Here is a 23,281-nt window from a genome sequence, read left to right as displayed (position 1 = left end):
TATATATATTAGTTTGCCAGATTTAATTGGCATCATTTTCAGATACTAGAAACCCTAATGACTACAGTATCGAGTAAGACACAATCTTATTAAGTCACAAGTGATAACTGTGACCAATTCACTGAGTTAGATATTTTCTTTGTTCCTCCTCTACATGAAACCAGGTATGCATTTTTAAAATATATGCTCTCCCATTCCCCTGAAGGTTATGGGCCAGATTGGGTACAGTCATCTGTATCCATCGCTTAGAAATGGAGCTTCATAATAGTATCAGAGCAGCGAGAATGCAGAACAGAGTTTTCTCTGGTTGAAATAAAAGGCTTACAGTTCTGCTTAGATCCAAACATTTCCTCTTAAGACTTGGAATTCAATGATCTCTGATACATATAGAATGAGCTGCAGACACTGTGACAAAGCTGTGTGCATTTGGGAAGCAAGATTAATTAATTGCATTGTCCTTTTAGTTTTAATTTTGTGTCTGAAAAATCAGTATTATCCCTTGAGCAAGAACTGCTGGCATGAGATCTAATTCCTTATTTTATTTTATGTAGACTTCGTTTTTAAGTTCATGCTGGTAATTTTTAAATGGCTTTTAACTGAATTACTTTCATTTCTGTTATTCATAAATCCCTTACTATCTACCCTTTTTTAATGGGGGAAAAATGAACGAAGATCATTTATGAAACTGTGCAAAATAAATCTCAAATTTATACTCGTTTCATATTTCAACTGGTAATTTATATCTATATAATTATGTAGATATAATTGTTTTGTGGTTTCTCTATAGTTTATATGGCACATTAAATTGCCTTAAATGACTAAGGTGACATTCAGTATGATCAGCAAGTGCATTAAAAAAGGGGATAGTATAACATACAATTTTTGTTTCTTTATAAAAATTCATGACTGTATAACTTTTTTGATTAGCACTGTTTACATTTTTTTTCTTTCTGTGGCAATGGAAGATGTAATGTTTTGAAACTGGCATTTTAAAAGCGTTAAATAACACTTCACTTTTAAAGTTCACCAGCTTTGTAGGTGATGTTTGTTATATATCTAAAATCTTATTTGTAAGATTTTACATATCACTTCATAGGAAAGATCAATTTACTTAAAACAAATACTAGTTTTCCTTTTATTGTAAATGCTTTATATGGCTAGTAACAGAGATTTTCCTTGTCCAGTATATGTTAATAAAAAGAAAGCATTTTTTATCTTAACATTTCTTCCAAAGCTTTTTAAAAAAATATATCTTAGCATTTTAAATAAGAAACTAGTGTGATATACCTGTGAAGTATAATTTACATGGACCTTCTATTATAGTTTAAATCTCAGTACTTCTTAAGGAAGGCTGGTCAAATGTAATGTAAAGGACTTTAAAAAGCTAGTTTTCATTGTCCATGATCATTAGCAAGCTTAGAATAGTTGTTTGAACTGTAAAATTTGTTTTAAATCTTGTGGATTCTATCCATTTTGTCCACATGTATAAAGACTATCATTTAAAAATCCTTTGAGGGACTCAGGAAAAATGTATACAATATTATCTTAATTATTAATATTTTGCAGTTGCAATGCTAGCTTTTGTGGTGATTATTAAAGAATTTTAATAAATTTATTTAAATAACCTTTGGTGATACAGGAATTATGATGAACATATGCCTAAAATTGAGTTTAATTAATAATAGTTAAATAGTATTGATACTGATGAAAATTTGCACAGTGATCAACTGAATACATTTGTTTTAAATTTTGACTATTGCACATTGCATTAGGACTCATTGACCTGCAGCCACAGTAACCTTGAAGCGTCCTAATCAGTTTGACCAAACCTCAGGGCCACTTGACTCTAGAACAGCGGTTCTCAGCCTGTGGGTCGCGACCCCTTTGGGGGGGGTCGAACGACCCTGTCACAGGGGTCGCCTAAGATCATCAGAAAGCACATATATAATTACATATTGTTTCTGTGATTAATCACTATGCTTTAATTATGTTCAATTTGTAACAATGAAATTGGGGGTCACCACAATATGAGGAACTGTATTGAGGAACAAACTCAAAGGCTAACACGGGCCAAATAAACAAGGTTTAAGTTTATGTGGGCCTCAAAAAAATAAAAACTTCAGTTTTCATAGAAACGTAGGTTTATTTCGATAGAGACATGCTGAATAAATGAGTAATCGTTAACATAAAATAATAGAACATTTTAATAAAAATTAATACTTTTTCTTGAACAGTAACTTACCAGACACTGAATAACTGCACAAATTAATAAGCGTAACACAAATAAACCTATTTTTTTTTGTCCTCCGAAAGTGAAATATTTCCTGTTGTGCACACCAAATAAGTCAGTCCAAGACTAATGACGTGGCAATCAGCTGCTGAAATATTCGCTGCTGGTATTAGTGGAGATAAATGGTGCGCCTGTGCATAAGGCACGTAAGGGAAATGAAAGCAACACGATTAAAGTAATCAGTCATTAGTGAACATTGTATTTCGTTATTAATAATTATGTATAACAGGATATTGTAAAAATTAAGTTGCAAAATTTTTATTAAGACGTTTCTTACATATGTTTATATTGGCTGGGCCACAAAAATATTCGCTGTGGGCCACATGTGGCTCATTGGCCGCGAGTTTGACATGCTTGTTCTAGAGCAGTGGTTCTCAACCTTCCTAATGCCCCGACCCTTTAATACAGTTCCTCATGTTGTGGTGACCCCCAACCATAAAATTATTTTCGTTGCTACTTCATAACTCTAATTTTGCTACTGTTATGAATCGTAATGTAAGTATCTGATATGCAGGATGTATTTTCATTGTTACAGATTGAACATAATTAAAGCATAGTGATTAATCACAAAAACAATATGTAATTATATGTGTTTTCCGATGGTCTTAGGCGACCCCTGTGAAAGGGTTGTTCGGCCCCCAAAGGGGTCGCGACCCACAGGTTGAGAACCGCTGCTCTAGAGGGAATGCTAAACAGATTGAGAGACTCAACCCATAGCTCTGCTCCCTTCTATAATAAGTTGCTCTCTCCTATATCTCAGCACTTTTCAAAAATAAAATATCATTAAAGAACCATTTCAATTGTCAGGATGCTTTGTGGCACGATGGTACTAACTGCGAACAGTCTACCCTCTGTCACTGGGAAACAAGTGTAGCTAAAACTCCAAGTGCAATGTATTTAAATGGGCTGGGCAGTTTCCACAGCCTCTGTTCTGTAGGTGGGAAGAGGGAAGGATCCTTGCAAAGAAATGGAGAAAATGTGAATTAAAGTGACATATCTTTTGCTTTTGTTTTTTAAATAGACCGGTTTGGGCTTGGCCAGGCAGGAAGAATACCTGGTTCTGTGAATGCCATGCGCGTGTTAAGCACAAGTACAGATCTTGAAGCTGCTGTTGCTGACGCTTTGGTAAGAGTCACAGTGCCTGTCCGTCTCTTTGACTTACTCATCCGAATTATTCTGTCTTCACAGAAAAGTGCCTCCAAATCAGGTTACCGTGACACTCTTTAAGTTGGGTAAATTTATATTACTGGTTTAAGTGAAAGGTAGCCTTACAGAAATTATTAGCATCAAGTATTTCTTCTGTGCTCCTCAGCACTGAGGAAGTTGTGATGACATTGGCTTCTCTGATGTCATTGGGTGTCTTTTTTCTTTTTTCTTTTTTCCAGCATCTTTTCCCCATTTTATTGCTTCTGTTGCTTTACAAGCTTTGATGGCATAACCTAAAAAAAATTATTATACTAGGTCATAGAGTTTGTGGTTTGAAAATCTGCATTTATTCCATTGCCTCACTAGTTGTTCCATATCACTTTGCTTTTTTGTTTGTTTGTTTTTAAAAATGAGTTTGTAAGTCATTATATATGGAAACTTCCCCCCAGTTTAAGATGAGCCCTTTGAGGCTCTCAAGCACGGGCGGAGTATGTTTTTGCATCCTTATAATGTAATATCTAAAAAACAATAGGAAGTGCCCAGAGGCCCTTACATTTATGGTTATAGCAAAACGGTCCTTAATAGAGTCTGCTAGTGGTCAAGGTGCTTTCTCAAGATCCATTTCAGCAAGTAGGGGCACAGCCGCGGGGGTCTTTTGGTCGGTGCGCTCAGCATTAAACCAGGCTCTCTTTAGAACTGTCTGACCTCTGGCTGTGACTTTGCTGTTGGAAGATTTATTCTCCTCTAAGGAAGCATCCACCTTTCAGACCCTGAAGTTTTAATTCAGCCATGTTTTGTGTGATCAAAATGTATGGTTTGTGGCTACAAGTGATTCTGACTCTCTCTCTCTCTCTCTCTCTCTCTCTCTCTCTCTCTCTCTCTCTCTGTCTCGTTTGTTCTTGCTCAGATTTTTTGGCAAGCGGCTGTGAGCAGGCAGCTTGCTGCTCTCATAATGCTTTCCTTTCTGCAGGGCTGCCTGGCCAGCTCCTGCATGAGCTGCTCTGCAGGTGGGCCTTTTCTGGCACATGCAGGAATTGAGGGAGATTGCTCTCTCAGGGGCTTTAACTTAAGAGTCAGGAGCTGGAACAGAATTCTGTGACGCTGTTTTTCCTTCCAAGTTGCAATGTTTAGATTCTTTCTTTTTTATTCAGAGACCCTAGGCAGTGGAGGTCAGAGGTTGGGAAAAGATAGATGTGCCAAATCCTTAGTTAAATGGGACTTCCAGGTAAGGCGGGGGTTTCTTAGTTCTCTGAAGAACTACGGAGGGACTGCACAGAGTTCTAGGAGGCAGAGCAGGCCTGGAGAGTGAATCTCGGCTCTTTGACTTGGGCTTTTCTCTGAGCTCCAGCTCCATTGACACTCATGTTGCCCTCATTCGTTTTGTTTGAACTGCTTGGTTTCTCCGGTGGTCCTGCTTCGGAAGAGAAAGCGCAAAATGGTCCACGATTCTTGCCTCACAGGATAGAAGCCCGGGGCAGACAGAATGTACCACAGGGACAGACCACAGAATTAATGGTGACTTAGGAGATGTCCCTCGGTGTGGGAGAGCTTTAGCAGAGAATTACAGCAAGCACAGGAAGGTCTTGTAAGAAGGTTAGAAGTGTTAGGAAATGCCATTGTGAAAGCATTTTTTATTATTACTCACTTGATCTCACGTGATATGAATCGCTCGCTACTCTGTATTTTTGGTTTGCTAAGATATGTTTTGCTGTACACTTTTGTTGCAAGAATGATCCCCACATATGCTTCTGACATAATTCTCTATGCTTTTTCCCCATCCTTCAATATTTTCCTGCCTACAGCTGTTAGGAGACTCCAGGAGCAAGGTACCAGTGCTTTAACATTTGTTTTACAACTCCGTTTTTTCTGTTGCAAGTGTATTTCCTTTAGGAGCTAGTGAAAGCAACAAAAACGATAGTGCAATATAGAAATTCTGGTCTGAATTATGATATTGTTGAATCTGGTGACACTTTCATTAGTGGTAGAGTCAGGCAACTCTATTTGTTCTAGTATTTATTTTTAATGTAAGGCTGTGCCTTCTCCCAATAGCATTTAATTTTATTTTTAAACCCCAGTTATAACTACACTTATGTCGTTATTTGATGATTAGATATATTCAGTATTTTTATTATTTGAGGGATCTAGTGTCTGGATAAGTAAGGTGGCCATATTTTTGAGAGTGAAAGGGGCTTACTAATGAGGCATAGAGCAGCACTGTCCTGAGCAATTTGGGATGTACTAAAAACCACCTTATTAGGAAATTACATCTGTACAGTTTAAGCAAATAACTGTGTTTTTCCCTTAAATTGTATTTTATAAATTTTATCAATTTTATTCAGCTGTTGCTGTATTATTTATGGGTTTAACTTGTGTTCAGGGTAAGAGAAATGCTAATCTACAGGAAGCCCATTTGTGCTATAAAACTTTGTCCTTAATAAAAGTGGCTCAGATAATTTAGGAATCCTTGTACATAGATTACTCTGCCACTGTCATTTCCGTTTGAGACTGTAAGGAAGTGTGAGTATTCAAACAAATTTACTCATAGACCATGCTCAAGATATATTACTTTTGGTTGGGAGGAGGCTGTGGGTGCACAGCTTGCATTGTGTCTGGTGGCTAAGCCAGGTTACTTAACATACAATTCCATTTATTTATTTGTTATTTTTTAATGTTTTTATTTCACAGAGAGGAAGGGAGAGGGAGAAAGAGAGATAGAAATATCAATGATGAGTGAGAATCATTGATTGGCTGCCTCCTGCACTGGGGATCTAGCCTGCAACCTGGGTATGTGCCCTGACCGGGAATCGAACCTCCTGGTTCATGGGTCGATGTTCAGTCCCTGAGCCACACCAGCCAGGCAACATTTAATCCTTAGAAGAAGCCTGTAAGGGGGGTGATTATTATCTCAAAGACGGGGAAACTAAAGCAGAAAGGGCCGGAGGCTTTCTGCAGTCACACAGCCAGCCAGTGGTGGCAGCAGGATTATAACCCAAGAAGCCCATACAGTGTGCTAGAGACCTTGCTCTTTTTCTCTGCTACAGGTGCTCTGCTTATTACTCGCTATGTCTTCCAGAAATCTGCCTTCCTGTTTTCACTCCCTAATCTGTAAACACAGGCAGGCGTGGTGCCCCCGCATCTGCGTGTGCATCCTTTGACATGCAACTCTTTGTTGGTGGTGGATTTGTTTGGGGCGACTCACGGTCATTTCATCTTTCCACTTCTTTCTCCATCACCCCATCCCTCTTCGGACCTGGCAGAAGAAGCCTGTGAGGAGGAGATATGAGCCCTATGGGATGTATTCTGACGATGATGCCAACAGTGATGCCTCGAGCGTTTGCTCTGAGCGCTCGTATGGTTCCAGGAACGGCGGCATCCCCCATTACCTGCGGCAGACCGAGGATGTGGCAGAAGTTCTCAACCACTGCGCCAGCTCAAACTGGTCAGAGAGGAAAGAAGGGCTTCTGGGCCTGCAGAACTTACTGAAGAGCCAGAGAACACTGAGGTGAGGGCAGTGGCTCGGTGAGCTGCTTCGAGTCCATACTGTCCGCCTCAGGGGTGTGGGGGGGGTTCTGATGTTTGTGGAGCCCCGATGGAGTTCCAGCACCGAAGGTGCTGAGGTGACCGAGACCCAGTCTTTGCCTTCCAGAGATTTTGAAATATCTGGCAAGTTCTCTGTAGTTTATTAGATTTATAAAAACATCTGGTTCCCTGGCGGCTCACATTTGGCTGGTAGCTATTATTTGAGAAATTGTGGTGCAGGTTGCAATTTAGGTGAAAAACAAAACTGGGAACTGTCACTCATAGTTGATAGGGAAAGAAAATGGCACAGCTGCTTTGGAAAAAGAAAAGAAAAGAAAACTCTGCAGGTTGGTGTGGTTCATTACACTTTAGGGTTGTGGGTAAGATGATAGCAGTCTCAATCTAAAAAATTTTAATACACATGCATATCTGTAGCTTATAAATACTAAAGTGATCCTGAATTGATTTACTAAATTGGACTACTAATAGTAATAGTATTTAATATTTTTGCTTTTTTATGTTCCTGTATTTCATAAATTTTCTAACATGAGCAAGTATTACACACATACCAAAAAAGTATGTTTTCATACCATATTTTACCAAATCTAAGGCACCATAGACAAACCATCCTATCTAATAAAAAAGCAATATGCAAATTAACCATTACTCCATCACAAAGATGGCAGCAGCCATGGAGCTGGAGCGAGCAGGAGGCTTGGGTTGCCCCTAGTGATGGAGGAAGCCAAGCTTCCTGCCTGCCCTGGCCAACCTGGGCTCCACTCAAGGCTACTAAGTTTCAATTATAGAAGATAAATAAATCCCAGATACCTGCTTCCAGGCCGTCATGAAAAAAAAAGAAAAAAAGGAGAGGCTGGGAGTTTGGGTCGTCGGGGGGCATGGCCAGCCTGAAAACGGCCATCAGCTCCTCACCCAGGCTGACCAGCGGAACCCCCCTCCCCCCCGAAGGGGCTGTGGCCAGCCTGAAAATGGCCCTCAGCTCTCACCCAGGCTGGCCAGGCACCCCAGTAGGTACCCCACTCTGAAGGGGGTGTGGCCAGCCTGCAAACAGCCATTAGCTCCTCACCTAGGCTGGTGAGGCACCCCAGTGGGTTCCCCTACCCTGAAGGTGGTGTGGCCAGCCTGAAAGCCCTCAGCCCCTCACCCAGGCTGGCCAGGCACCCCAGGGGACCCCCACCTTCATCCGGGACACCCTTCAGGGCAAACCAGCCTGCCCCCACTGGTGCACCAGGCCTCTATCCTATATAATAAAAGGGTAATATGCAAATTGACCCTAACAGCACAACGACTGGGAATGACTGGTCACTATCACACACACTGACCACCAGGGGGCAGATGCTCAATGCAGGAGCTTCCCCCTGGTGGTCAGTGCGCTCCCATAAGCCACAAGCCAGGCTGCCAGCTGCCAGCACAGCGGTGTTGGCAGGAACCTTTCCCGCCTCTTCAGCAGTGCTAAGGATGTCCGACTGCAGCTTAGGCCTGCTCCCTGCTGGCAAGTGGACATCCCCCGAGGGCTCCTGGGCTGCCAGAGGGATGTCTGACTGCCAGCTTAGGCCCAGTCCCCTGGGGAGTGGGCCTAAGCCAGCAGGTGGACATCCCCTGAGGGGTCCTAGACTGCGAGAGGTCACAGGCCAGGCTGAGGAGAATCCCCCAACCCCAAGTGCATAAATTTTTGTGCACCAGGCCTTTAGTTATTTTATATCCCTTTTAAGAAGAAATGCTGCTTATTAAACCTGACGTTAATATGTCATTGATTATAAGATGAATCTCACAATTACAGAGATGTTAAAATGTGAAAAAGTAGAATCCATGACAGTGTATTATATTCTTTAGATAATTTTTTAAAGATAAATTATGACACCGGATACTTTTGTGGTCCTAGATGGGTTCTGCAAAGTTAGTGAGCACTGACCCAGGAATCCCTATGCGGTGTGGCTCCCAAGTCAGCCTGACTCTACCCTGCTACCCCCCCCCCCCCAATTCTATTCTGTTCATGAAGATGTCCTGAGAACTTCTGTCATGTGCCTTCTGAAAGGCAGGTCGCTTCTGACCGCTAGTGATCTGTCAAAGAACAAAATGAGGATTATTTGTTGTGATTGTTGCTTCAAGAGTCTAGTTAGTTCTGCTGGTCTCAGTTTCTTACATCTCAGTGTTCACCAAGTATCCACTGAATAGCCTCTAGAAATCTTTGATTAGCTTTGGTCTTATCTAGATTGTGTTGTGTGTATAAGGGGGGATTACTCAGGCATGATATGTCCCTTCTAATCAGCCTTGAAGTAAAATTGGGACTTGGTAGTACAGTTAAGGATAAGAAAGGCAGAGGATCCCTAAAACAAAACGCGGTTGCTGTGTCTTAGGCACAGTTGTTGGAAGGAGGTGTCATCTCCTCTCATCCTCACAGCAGCCAGGGAACTCTTACCCTGTGTGACTCATACTTTCTCTGGCAGAACTGAGATTAAGATTCAGGTCCGTATGACCCCAGAGTACATGCTTTCCTAGTTTATCCCGTTGTCCTCCATCTGTGGCAGGTGGAAAACAGACCTGGATGAAATAAACAGGATTTATCTCATGGCTTTGCCACTTCCATACCTGCGAACTTAGGCACTCTCTGAGATTTAGTTTCCTCATTTTAAAATAAAAACAAAACTATTATAGTTTCATATTCCCGTTTGATTTCATCATGAGTTAAATAATATAAAGTTTTTTTGTGTGAAAAAACTTTAATAAAAATTATATAAAGCTTTATGTAGTTGACTGAAATAAAAGGATTTTTAAACCAAAGCTGTAACTAATTTTAGTGTTTACTTAATAAAGGGAATTTATTTCCATTTTATTTTTTTTTTTTTAGTCGAGTAGAATTGAAAAGATTGTGTGAGATCTTCACACGAATGTTTGCTGACCCACATAGCAAGGTAAGTCTGGGAATCATGCCTTGCTTACCTTTCTCTCTGCATGTCTGTGAGCTGTGTCATATACTTTTAAAGAATGAGAGATAATTCCCTGTAGTGAAGTTAAGACCTTACAGATTAGCCCTGGTTTGTGGCTCAGCTGGCTGGAGCATCGTCCTGTACACCAAAAGGTTGCAGGTTTGATTCCAGGTCAGGGCACATACCTAGGTTGCAGGTTCTATCGCTGTTCCATCCATGTTTTTCTCTTTCCCCCTTTCCTTCCCCCACTCCCTCTCTCTCCCTTCCACTAAACATATCCTTGGGGGAGGATTAAAAAACACACAAAAAAGACCTCACAGATGTAACACTAATTTCAGCAATAGCTTATGTCACATCTTTTAAAAATGGAATTCTTGGAAGCTTCAAATGTCTATGAAACTTCAAGTTATATATAAAGTGCATTTCAAGTACGAGTTATTATGGAGGGAATCAGTTGTCTTTCAGCAGATATTTTTGAGTGGCTCCTATTAGCCAACAGTGGGCTAGATGCTAGAATGTAACATTGTATTATATAATACAGTGACTTTTAAAAAAAATTTCAGTAGAGAAGAAAATAATCAAGTATATAATAATTTTTTTGCATCCCAGGTAGAATATTTCTATATAAGACAAGATAGAAAAGTGGAAGCATTTATGTAATAGATTTATTAGAGAACCAGGTTAAGTTATTTTTACAAATAGAATTTGCCAGCCCCAAGAGCTTGCTGACTGGTAGCCACTTAGCTGGTGCCTCCCCGTCCTGGGAGCCCAGGAGAGCACTGAGCCTGAGGCCTGCCTTTCTGACCAGGGCATCCCTGCCCAAGGAGCACGCCACAAGGGGGGGTCCGAGAGGACCCCTTAGAACCGCTTACTCGAGTCCAGGTTCTACATAATTGGCATTGTTTGGGGATGATGATATTGGGAAAGTTAAAGGGTGGATAAAGGACAGAAACTAAAGTACAGAAATGGAGAAAATCTTAGTCACCATAAGCAAATCTTAAATGCTTACATGCAGGACGTCACTGTCTTATACTTCAGTTTCCTAGTGAAAATGGTCTGTCCTAAGTTTTTCTGGAAGCGTGAAGCCGTGATGGCCCGGAAAGAAGCTGTTTTTGTGATGTCCCCTTTTCCCAGCCTTTCCTCTTCATGGGATTTGTCCCTTAAGCTGCCACCTCTGTGCCGTCATTCAGCATTCCTGGCACCCACTCTGGGCAAGGGGTGCACGAAGCAGCATGTGACCCCTGCCTTTTGAGATGCTCACACAGCATAGGGGAATGAGTGCAGGCATTCTCCCCCTTTTTGGACAGCACTGCTCAATCGGTCTTGAAGTGTGGTTTAAAATCCCTGTTAGGACCCTGACCCTCACAGCAAGGTTAACATTAACTATTAATAAGATCCAAGAAAGGTTGAGTTTAAGGGCCAAATGATATAATTATCAAGATTTCTTCTCTAAAATAATGTTAAAAACACTAAGATTTAAATCATAAGCATAAGATTTATAGAATTCATAGCATAAAGGATTAGATGGTTTGGGACATTGACGGAATTTCTGTTACCTGTCACCTCTAGATTGCTGATTCAGAACCAGAATGTGAGGATAAAGAAGGAAATTTGTTTCCATCAGAAGGCTCTTGTACAGTGAGTTTGGAGGTCTCAGTCTAGTTACTATTTGCAAGCTGCCTTTGAGCTAAGCTAGGAACCCCACAGCTGAGCTCATGGACTTTCTTCTGAGCCACTTGACACCCTGGTGGTTAATAGTTGCTGCACTATTTGGTATATGATGACTGGGTTGTCTCCGTAGAGCGATGCTCATAACCAAGGAGAGGGAGATAGGTGCCACGTACCTCTCTGAGATTGGTCCACTGTGACTGTCTCACCTTAGACAGCAATAATAAGTATATAGCAGCATGATACTAATGTGAGGTTTTAAGCCATAACCTTTTATAAGCTTTTTATGGCTTTTGTAATATCCTATCTAATAATAGACAAACATGATAATTGACCATACCTTTGCTACACCTCCCATTGGCTAATCAGCATGATATGCAAATTAACCACCAACAAAGATGGCGTCTAATTTGCATACTGCAGGCAGGGCGGGACAGCGCGAGCCGCCAGCGCTCCGCAATCCAGGGCAGTCCCGCCCCCGCCCCAGAAGCCCCAGGAGCCGGCCACACTTTGCCGCCCCAGAAGCCCCTGATATGGTAGTAACTCTATTAGTAAGCACTCTGAAAGTCAGTGGCATAAATACACCAATTAAAAGACAGATTATGAGGGTGAATCAAAAACAAAACCCACTTTAAACATAAAGAAACATATAGATTAAAAGTAAATGAATTAAGCTGCAGCCTGTTTTTCTCAGTGGATAGAGCATTAGCCCGTGGACTGAGGGTCCCAGGTTCGATTCCAGTCGAGGACATGTACCTCAGTTGCTGGCTTGATCCCCAGTCCCTATCAAAGCATGTGCAGGAGGCAACCAATCAATGTGTCTCTCCCTTTCCCTTCACTCTCTCTAAAATTCAATGGAAAAATATCCTTGGGTGAAGATTAACAAGAACAAAGTAAATGGATTAAGTAACATTAAAGAGATTATAAGAAAAATATATTCCAAATTTTGTTAGTTGTATAATGGTTATGTTTAAATTATTAACACCTTAAGCCAGTCAGAGAAGGATAGATACCACATGATCTCACTCATTTGTGGATTATAGAGAACAACATAGACTGATGAAAAGGGACAGACCCAAAGACTGAGAAACAGCGATCAGGCTATCAATCCCCAGAAGGAAAGTAGGGGAGGGTGGGGGTAAGGGGAAGAGATCAACCGAAGGACTTGTATACATGTATATAAGCCAAACCAATGGACATGGACAACAGGGTGATGGGAGCATGAGTGTGCCGGGAGAGGGGGGGTGGGGATTAGGGGTAAATGGGGGGGATGAGGACACATTTGTAATACCTTAACTAATAATAATAAAAAAAAAATAAAAAAAATATTAACACCTAAGAAATTGGGTGAAGGGTACATATAATATGCTGTAATATTTTATAGGTTTTTTTATATGTATGAGATTATTTCAAATTAAAATATTAAAAATTAAAATTAATAAAATATTAATTGAAATGTATCTGCATTACATGAAAAATCTCCTAATTGCTTCTAGCATAATTTATTAAATTGTGCTAAAATTTACAAGGATTCAATTAAAAGATATCTTAATTCTAAATGATATAATAGAAAATGTATAATAGTGCAGTTATAAGCACTTATCTGAAAATAAAAATTTAAAGAAGTGAATTTAAAGAAGGGATTAGCCAAAGAAAATATATGCACAACCCATGGACACAGACAACAGTATGGTGATGGCCAGAGAGAAGGTGGGGGCAGGAGCTGGGTAGAGGGGGCAAAAGGGGGGAAATAGGGACATCCTATATAATAATAATAATAAAAGGCTAATATGCACATTGACTGAACGGCAGAATGACCGGTTCCTATGATGTGCACTGGCCACCAGGGGGCAGATGCTCAATGCATGAGCTGCCCCCTGGTGGTCAGTGCACTTCCATATGGGGAGTGCCACTCAGCCAGAAGCTGGCTCATGGCAGCTTATATTTTTATATTTTTTAACCTCTCCCACCGCTGTGGGAGCACTAAGAATGTCCAACTAACAGTTTAGACCCAATCCCTTGGGGGCCTAAGCCTTTAGTCAGACATTCCCCGATGGCTTTCTGCCTGCCAGAAGGATGTCTGACTGCAAGCTTAGGCCTGATCCCCCGGGGAATGGGCCTAATTCGGCAGGTGGACATCCCCCATGGGGTCCTGGACTGTGAATGGGCACAGGCCGGGCTGAGGGACCCCCCCACCCTGAGTGCACAAATTAAATTTTTGTGCACTGGGCCTCTAGTCATTTTATAAAGATATTACTTGACAATATCTGAATTTTGGTATGCATTAAAATAGATGACTAGAATGAAAAAAAATACACAAGTTTTTTCCCCCTCATCCTGTAACTTTTTTTTTTTTGTATAGGTGTCACATGGTAATCTTTATTTAAAAATTTAAAAAAAATTTTCAGTTATACTTAGCATACAACTGTGGTCAATAAACTCATTAGTCAGCAGAGCCAAATATCAACAGTATAACGATTGAAATTTCTTTTGAGAGCCAAATTTTTTAAATTTAAACTATATAGGTAGGTACATTGTTATTAACTTAATTAGAGTACTCCTAAGGCTTAGGAAGAGCCACACTCAAGGGGCCAAAGAGCTGCATGTGGCTGGCGAACCGCAGTTTGCTGACCAGGGGCATACAACATTACATTAGTTTAACTTATACAACATAGTGATTAGACATTTATGTAACTAAGTGATCACCCAAGTCTAGTACCCACCCAATACCTTACACAGTTATTACAGTATTATTGACTATACTAGAGGCCCGGTGCACAAAATTTGTACGGTTGCGGGGGGAGGGGGGGCGGAGGGAATCCCCTCGGCCCAGCCTGCAACCTCTCCAATCCAGGACCCCTCGGGATCAGGCCTAAACCGGCAGTCGGACATCCCTCTCTCAATTCAGGACCGCTGGCTCCTAACTGCTTGCCTGCCTGCCTACCTGATTGCCTCTAACTGCCTCTGCCTGCCGGCCTAATTGCCCCCTAACTGCTCCCCTGCCGTGCCGGCCTGATTGCCCGCTAACTGCTCCCCTGCCAGCCTGATTGCCCCTAACTGTCCTCCCCTGCCATCCTGATTGCCCCTAACTGCCCTCCCCTGCTGGCCTGATCACCCTTAACTGCTCTCCCTGGCCAGCCTGATCGCTCCTAACTGCTCTCCCCTGCCAAACTGATCGTCCCTAATTGCCTCTGCCTTGGTCCCCGCTACCATGGCTTTGTCTGAAAAGATGTCCAGAAGATGTCCGGTCTAATTAGCATATTATCCTTTTATTAGTATAGATTCCTATGATGTACTTTAATCTCAATGACTGTTTTTATAATTGGCAATTTGTACATTTTAGTCCCTTCACCTGAATAATATTCCATTGCATATATGGACTACCTCTTCTATTGTCTGTTGATGGTGACTTACTTTGCCTCCATATCTTGGCTCTTATGAATAATGCTGCAATGAACATGGGATGCATGTGTCTTTTCCAATTAATGTTTTGGATTTCTTTGGATGAATACCCAAAAGCGGACTTGCAGAGTCATATGGTAGTTCTGTTTTTAATTTTTTGAGGAATCTCCATGGTGTTTTCCATGGTGGCTATACCAGTTTGCAATCTCGAGAACAGTGCACAAGGGTTTTCTTTTCTCTGCATCCTCATCAAAACTTGTTTGTTGATTTATTGATGATAGCCATTCTGACACGTGTGAAGTGATATCTCATTGTGATTTTAATTTGCATTTCTCTATTGATTAGTTACATTGAGCATCTTTTCATACGTTTGTTGCCCATCTTTATGTCCTCTTTGGAAAAATATCTATTCAAATTCTCTGCCCATTTCTTAATTTCTTTGGTATTAGGTTGTATGAGTTTCTTACATATTTTGGGTATTAACTCCTTATCTGGCATATCATTGACGATATCGTCACCAATGTAGTAGGTTGTCATTTTGTTTTGTTCATGAAGTCCTATTTATTTATTTATTTATTTATTTATTTATTTTATTACCCTTCCCCGAGGACATACACGAATATATATATATATATATATATATATATATATATATATATATATATATATATATGAATATGACTAAGAAGCGATGTCAGAGGGTTTACTGCCTATGTTTTCTGATAGGAGTTTTGTGATTTTTGGTCTTAAATTTAATTCTTTAATTGGTTTTGAGTTTATTTTTGTATACGGTGTAGGTTGGTGATCTAGTTTTATCTTTTTGCCTGTGTCTGTCCAGTTTTCCCATTTATTGAAGGGACTGTCTTTACTCCATTGTATATTCTTGCCTCCTCTGTCATATATATTAATTGACCATATATTCATCGCTTTATTTCTGGGTTTTCTCTTCTATTCCATTGATTTATGTGTTTTTATGCCAGTATAATGTTATTTTGATTACTATAGCCTTGTAGTACAGTTTGATACCAGATAGCTTGAAATCTCCATTTTTGTTCTTTCTCAAGATTGCTTTGGCTATTGGGGGCTTTTACAGTTTCATATAAATTTTAGGACTATTCTAATTTCATTGGTATTTTGATAGGGGTTGCATTGAATCTTTAGATTGCTTTGGAAAGTATACACATTTTGATGATGTTACTTATTCCTGTCCATGAGCATGGTATTTGTTTCCATTTATTTGTATCTTCCATTTTTTTGGTACCTTATAATTTTTCAGAATATGGGTCTTTTACCTTTTGGCTTAAATTTATTTCTGTATGTTTTATTATTTTTCATGCAATCATAAATGGGATTATTTTCTTAATTTCTCTGATAGTTGATATTTTCTTTATAAAAATGCAATCAATTTGTGAATATTAATTTTGTATCCTGCTACTTGACTGAATTCATAGTTTTTTGGTGAAATCTCTGTGTATAGTATCATGTTATCTGAAAATAATCACAGTTTTATATTTTCTTTCCAATTTGGTTGCCTTTTATTTCTTTTCCTTGTCTGAGTGCTGTGGCTAGGGCTTCCATTACTGTGTTGAAGAAATCATATAGTATTTGTCTTTCTGTGGTTAAAAGTAGACATCCTTGCCTTGTTCCTGATCTTTAAAAAAATGCTTTTAGCTTTTCACCATTGAGTTTGATGTTAGCTGTGGATTTGTCATTTATGGCCTTTATTATGTTGAGGTTTATTTCCTCTCTTCCCACTTTGCTAAGAGTTATTATTATAAATGGATGTTGCATTTTGTCAGATGCTTTTTCTGCATCTATTGATATGATTTTTATTATTCATTTTATGTAGTGTATCATGTTAATTGATTTGCGAGTATTGAACCAAACTTGCATCCTAGGAATAAATCCCACTTGATCTTTTGATTGTATTGCTGAATTTGGTTTGCTTATATCTTGTTGAGGATTTTTACATCTATGTTCATCAGGGAAATTGACTTATAAATTTCTCTTTTTGTAGTGTTTTTTATCTGGTTTTGTTATCAGGGTTATGCTGCCTCATAAAATGATCTTGGGATACTTCCATCCTTTTAAAAGTTTTTGAAATAATTTGGAAAGGATAGCTATTAATTCACCTGTGCAGCCATCTGGTGCAGGACTTTTGTTTGTTGGGTGCCAGGGCTGATCAGCAGATCCTGAGTGATGGGTGAATGATTACTCTGACACATGTTTCTGTGAAAGAGAGGGCTAAGGGACTGCTTGGCTTGAGAAACCAAGCAGCCCCATTCGCCTGCCTCCTAAGGCTTTTATTGTAACAACAGCTTGAACTAAAATGAACTATTAGATACTATCAGTAGGGTAAGCATCCTTGAGAAGACACATGCATCTGTTGTGTCCTTTAAGCAAGGATGTCTAAAGAATAGACATAAAGATTCCAGTAAACACCTGGAGGCTCAAACTTGTTTGGAAAAGTCAAGGCAGGGGCTGCCACTTTGGCAAGGTCCCCCTAGAGGCCTCCATCCTTTTGGAGAATCCTCCTTAACAAACTTTGCAACCAAGTCCCATGCTTCCCCACATTTGGGAGTTTTTTAATTACTGATTTGATTTTGTTGTAGTTATCCATCTTCACATGTTCTGTTTATTCTTGATTCAGTCTTGGAAGATTGTATGCTTCTAGGAATTTGTCCATTTCTTCCAAATTGTCCAATTTGTTGGCATATAATTGTTTGTAGCATTTTCTTATAATCCTTTGTATTTCTGTCATGTCAGTTGTAATTTCTCTTTTATTTATGATTTTATTTATTTGGGTCCTCTGTCTTTTTTTGATGATGTGTCTGGTTAAAGGTTTATCAGTTTTGTCTATTTTTTCAAAAGAGCAGCTCTTGGTTTTACTGATCTTTTCTAGTCTTGTTATTTCTGCTCTGATCTTTATTATTTCCTTCTATTCGTACTTTGGGCTTTGTTTGTTCTTTTTCTAGTCCATTTAGGTGTAAGGTTAGATTGTTTATTTGAGATTTTTCTTGTTTCTTGAGGTTAGCCTATTTGCTATGAATTTCCCTTTTGGGACTGCTTTCGCTGTGTCCCATAGGTTTTGGGTTGTTGTGTTTTCATTTGTCTCTAGATGTCTTGATTTTTTAAAATCACATTATTAACCCCATTTATTTTTTAGTAGCATGTTATTTAGCCTCCATGTGTCTGTGTGTTTTTTGTAATTGATTTCTAGTTTCCTGCCATTATGATCAGAGAATACGCTTGTTATGATTTCAGTCTTTTAAATTTTATTGATACTTGTTTTGTGGCCTAATATTTCATCTGTACTGGGAAATGGTCCTTGTGCACTTGAAAAAAAATGTATAGTCTCTTGCTTTTGGGTGAAATGTCCTAAAAATATGGGTTATTAGATAATCTGATGGATTGTGTCATTTAAGTCAGTCCATTGATATCAATGGGTGTTAAAGTCCCCTGCAATAATTGTATTACTTGTTGATCGCTCCCTTTAGTTCTATCAATATTTGCTTTACATACTTAGGTGCTCAGCACCTATGATGGGTACGTAAAATGTTTAAAAGTTATATCCTCCTATTGAATTGGTTCCTTTATCATTATGAAATGTCCTTTTTTTGTCTCTTGTTACAACCTTTGTTTGAAACTTTATTTTGAAAGTGTCTTTTCCCATTCCTTTACTTACAGGCTGTGTGTTTTTTTATCTGAAAAAGGTCTCCTATAGGCATCATATATAAGATGCCTAGGTCACATAGGTCACAAAAACACATAGGTCTTGTGTTTTGTTTTTTGTTTTTATCCCTTTACTCACTCTATATCTTTTGATTGGAGCATTTAGTACATTTACATTTAAAGTAACTAATTACTTACATTTAAAGTAAGCATGTGGTTATTGGCATTTTATTATTGTTTTTATATCTCTCTATTGCTGCCTTATTCTCTTACTCTCTTCTCTTGTATGTTGATGACTTTGTGTAGTGTTGTTTTAGATTCCTTTCTCTTTTTGTATAAATCTTTGTAGATTTTTGGTTTTTGGTTACTGTGTGCTTCATATATACTAGTTTGTAATAATCTGTTTTACGTTGATGGTCACTTAAGTTTGAAAACATTCAAAAAATCCCTACCATTTTTATTATCTTCCCCCATATTTGTGTTTTTGTCATATTTTTAATATTTCTTTTGTGTGTGTTTTAAGTGTATCCCTTAATTTATTGTTGTAATTATACACAATTGCCTTTTAACCTTTGTGTTAGCTTTATAGTTGGTTGATCTGCTTTTATTATGTTTTCCTTTGTTAGTGAGAATTTTTTCTTTATGTATTTTCATATTCATATATTTCATATTGTTTTTCTCTAGAAGTCCCTTTTAATATTTCCTATAATGCTGGTTTGGTGGTGATGGATTTTTTGGGGTTTATTTTAGCTGGGAAACTCTTTAGCTCACCCTCAATTCTAGATGATAACCTTGCTCTGGATAGAGTAACCTTGGTTGTAGGTTCTTGCTTTTCATCACTGAATATTTCCTAGTGTAATCTTGGTTGTAGGTCCTTGCTTTTCATCCTTTTGAGTATTTCGTGCCAGTCCTTTCTGGCCTGCAAAGTTTCTGTTGAGTAATCAGCTGACATCTTATGGGAGTTTCTTTATAAGTAGCTGTCTTTCTCTTGCTGCTTTTAAAATTGTCTTTAAACTTTGCCATTTTAATTATGATATCTTCATATGGGCCTCTTTCGGCTGATCTTGTTTTGGAATCTCTGCACTTTCTGGCCTTTTATAATTACCTTATTTTTGCCAGGTTAGTGGAGTTTTCAGTCATTATTTATTCAAATAGGCTTTCCATCTCTTGATCTCTCTCTTCTCCTTCTGGCACCCCCATAACACGAATGTTAATATGCTTGACATTGTCCAAGAGGTCCCTTCAACCAGCAGTCACCAACTTTTCGGACCTCACAGACCACCAGTGGTCCATGGACCACCAGTTGGCGACCACTGGCTTCAACTATCCTTAATTTTTTTTTCCTCTTTTTGCTGTTCTAATGGGTTGTTTTCCACAACCTTTTCTTCCATGTTGCTGATTCAGTCCTCTGGTTTTTCTAATCTGCTGTTGATTCTATGTAATGTACTTTTCATTTCAGTTATGGTATTCTTTATTTCTGATTAGTTCTTTTTTTATATATTTTTTAGCTCTTTTTTTATGTTTCCTATCTCTTTGTTGAAGTTCACACTGAGATTATCTATTCTTCCTATAAATTCATGGAGCATTCTTATTAGCAGTGTTTTGAACTCAATCTGGTACATTGCTGGCCTTCATTTCATTTAATTGTTTTTCTGGAGTTTTGTCCAGTTCTTTCATTTGGGACATGTTTCTTTTTCTCCTTATTTTGGCTGCTTCCCTCTGTTTGTATGTATTAGGTAGAGCTGCTACATCTCCCAGTTGACAGTGGCCTTAAGTAATAGGTGTCCTTTCAGGTCCTGTGGTGGACTTCCTGGCCACCTGAGCAGGGTGCTCCCTTGTGCGGGTTTTGTGTATCATTTCCTGTTGTAGTTTAGCCTTGAGTGTTGTTGGCACATCAGCGTGTGAGATTGACCCTCAGGATAACTGGCTATGAGGACTGGCCATGACTACAGTGGGCCAGCTGTTGTGCAGTGGTTGACCCCACAGAGCAGTATTTGCTTTAGCAGGGTTCTGCTGCCTGCTGAGTCTTCTCTTTGTGTGTGTTGTTTATGGAGGTGGTTCGGTGGTGCTCTGATGTGGTCTGAACCTGGCCACCAGGCGTGTTGGTTCTTGGGACTCTTGGGAAGGACTCTAGTGCAGGCCCATGTCAACTTCTGCCTGTGTCTGCCTAGGGGCTACCTATTAGGAGCTAAAAACTAACCTGTAGTTGGTAGCCTCCTGTGGTGGGCTTGGGGCTCCCTGGGAAGAGGTATGGAGAATGCTGAGACCAACTGCTGCTTGTTTGGGGTTTGTGGATTTTTGAGAGACCTTAGAAAATCCCACAGTGCATGCCATTTTAGCTGCTTGTGTGGAATAGCCCCTGAAAGGGGTTCTGACCAGGGTCATAACTTGGGTGGGGCAGGGTTTCAGGGAATCATCAGAGCGCAGTGAAGAGCGTTAGCCAGATTAATGGAGAGTTCAGACTTGGCACTTGACGGCACCTGCCACTTGGGTGGGGTGAGGATCAACAAAGGAACAGTAGCCAGCACTTTTGTCCCGGAGAGAGCTATCCCAGCTACTACTGCTACACTGCCACTCCGAGTTAAGTGAGTCCTGTGTGAGCCCCTTTAAGACCTGCAGCACCTTCATTCTAGCAGTCTCTTGTCTTTCTCAGACACAATTAGTGCTGGTTTTCACAGCCCGATGTAAGGGACTTACCTTTCAGGCTCTGATGCCCTGGGCTGGGGAACTCGGTGTGGGGCTGGGAACTCTTGCTTCTTAGGAGGTCCTCCATGGCCTAGTTATCCCTCCCAATTCTTTTTTTTTTTTTTTTTTTTTTTTTTTAGAAACTGTTTATTTTCCATCAACCTTATTTTCGTTCTGTTAAGAATTTGTGGAAGAACAGCTCAGTGGTTGTTCCTACCCATTCAGTAGCCTGAGCAGCGGGGGCTGCAGACCAGCCTTCAGTGGCAGGCTGAGCACTCCAGTCTTCAGTAGGAAACTGCTGAATGGGTTGGATACAGAAGGCACCTGCACGCCTTCAGACCAGCCTGTAACCTCAGGCTGGGCAGCAGTGAACTCAGGAGCAGGGGCAGTCCATTCACCCTGAAATTCCTCCTTGGCCACAGCCTTTTCGGCAGCAGCCTGCTCTTCCTTTTCAGTCTCTTCAGGATCTCTGTAGAAGTAAAGATCAGGCATGACTTCCCATGGGTGCTCACGGGAGATAGTGCCACGCATATGGAGTACCTCTCGGGTCAGCATCCACCACTTCAAACCCACGGAGTGAGCCCCCTTGTTGCAAGGGATGGAAATGTCCACATAGCGCAGAGGAGAGTCTGTGTGGCACAGAGCGTTGGTGGGCAGGGTAACATAAGACGCCTCTGTGAGAGGCTGGTGGTCAGCCCGGGGGCCAGTAGCCACCAGAAGTCTTGGCTCCCGGAAGGCTGCCTGGATCTGGTTGGTGAAGGTTCCAGGAGTGAAGCGGCCGGCAATGGGAGTGGCTCCAGCGGCAGCAGCAAACTTCAGCGCAGCTCGCTGGCCAGGATTCCTGGGCAACATGACACTGACGTCAGCTGGGTTTTCGATGGCAACAATGGCACGAGCTGCCAGCAGACGCTTCTCCCAGGTCCTCTTCAGATTGATGATGTAGATGCCATCACTGTTCCTTTTGTAGATGGACTGTTCCATTTGGAAGTCAAGGTGGTGCCACCTAAGTGGGTTCCTGCTGCAAGGAACTTGAGGACATCCTCCTCCTTCATTTGCAGGACACCAAGGGCTCCGGTCATTGTGAGAAGTTTCCCTATAAGTTACGTGGGAACCGAGAACAACACAGTATGGAGCCCTCCCTGGGTTGCACGGAAGCTCCCTCCCAATTCTTAACCTTCACTCAGGGATGTTGGACAAGCCTGTTCTGGGTCTCCACCCTCCTACCAGTCTCACTGGCTTTTCTTCATAGCCTTCATTATAGGACTTCTGATCAGCTAGTCTTCAGATGGTTTTCGGTGATGGTTCTATAATTTAGTTGTAGTTTTGATGTGGCCATGGAGGAGGCAAGCACAGTATCTACACCTACTTTTTCTTCTTGATGGAAAGTTTTCCTATCATAGTACTTTTTTAATGATAGATAATGAAAAATAATAGTATAGAATTATGATGATTTAAATGTGTGTTTTTCTTTTAAAAAAGAAAAACGCCACCCTGGCAGAATGGCTCTGTGGTTAAAGCATCAGCCAGCAGACTTAAAGGTCACGGGTTCGATTCTGTTCAAGGGTACATACCTCAATTGCAGGCTTGATCTCTGGCCCCAGTTGGGGCATGTGCGGGAAGCAACCAATTGATGTGTGTCTCTCACATCGATGTTTCTCTCTCTGTCTCTGCCCCTCCCTTACACTCTCTCCAGGGATCAATGAAAAACATATCTTTGGGTGAGGCTTAACCAAAAAGAAAGAAAGAAAGATGACTCTAGATCAGTGGTTCTCATCCTTCCTAATGCCACGACCCTTTAATACAGTTCCTCATGTTGTGGTGACCCCCAATTTCATTGTTACAAATTGAATATAAGTAAAGCATAGTGATTAATCACAAAAACAATATGTAATTATATATGTGTTTTCTGATGGTCTTAGGTGACCCCTGTGAAAGGGTCGTTCAACCCCCAAAG

General features: G+C 40.4%; 1 protein-coding gene and 1 pseudogene across 21 annotated transcripts in view; one reads left to right on the top strand and one right to left on the bottom strand.

Annotated features, from left to right (window-relative positions):
- CLASP1 (cytoplasmic linker associated protein 1) overlaps positions 1–23,281 on the top strand; it is a 279,926-nt gene that overhangs the window by 178,319 nt on the left and 78,326 nt on the right. For 13 of the 21 annotated variants that reach the window (XM_059704721.1, XM_059704724.1, XM_059704725.1 and 10 more), the window contains 4 exons: positions 3,312–3,415; positions 5,239–5,262; positions 6,694–6,938; positions 9,822–9,885. In XM_059704721.1, the coding sequence (XP_059560704.1) occupies positions 3,312–3,415; positions 5,239–5,262; positions 6,694–6,938; positions 9,822–9,885 (437 nt within the window). The remainder of the gene's footprint in view (positions 1–3,311; positions 3,416–5,238; positions 5,263–6,693; positions 6,939–9,821; positions 9,886–23,281) is intronic. The other 8 variants (XM_059704722.1, XM_059704728.1, XM_059704742.1 and 5 more) reach the window with 1 other exon arrangement.
- LOC132238726 (small ribosomal subunit protein uS2-like) lies at positions 21,533–22,466 on the bottom strand (annotated as a pseudogene).

The sequence above is a fragment of the Myotis daubentonii genome, chromosome 7 (assembly GCF_963259705.1).
Source record: "Myotis daubentonii chromosome 7, mMyoDau2.1, whole genome shotgun sequence".
Classification (NCBI taxonomy): Eukaryota; Metazoa; Chordata; class Mammalia; order Chiroptera; family Vespertilionidae; genus Myotis; species Myotis daubentonii.
The sequence above is the reverse complement of the archived record's forward strand: the minus strand, read 5'-3'. Positions and strand labels throughout refer to the sequence as shown.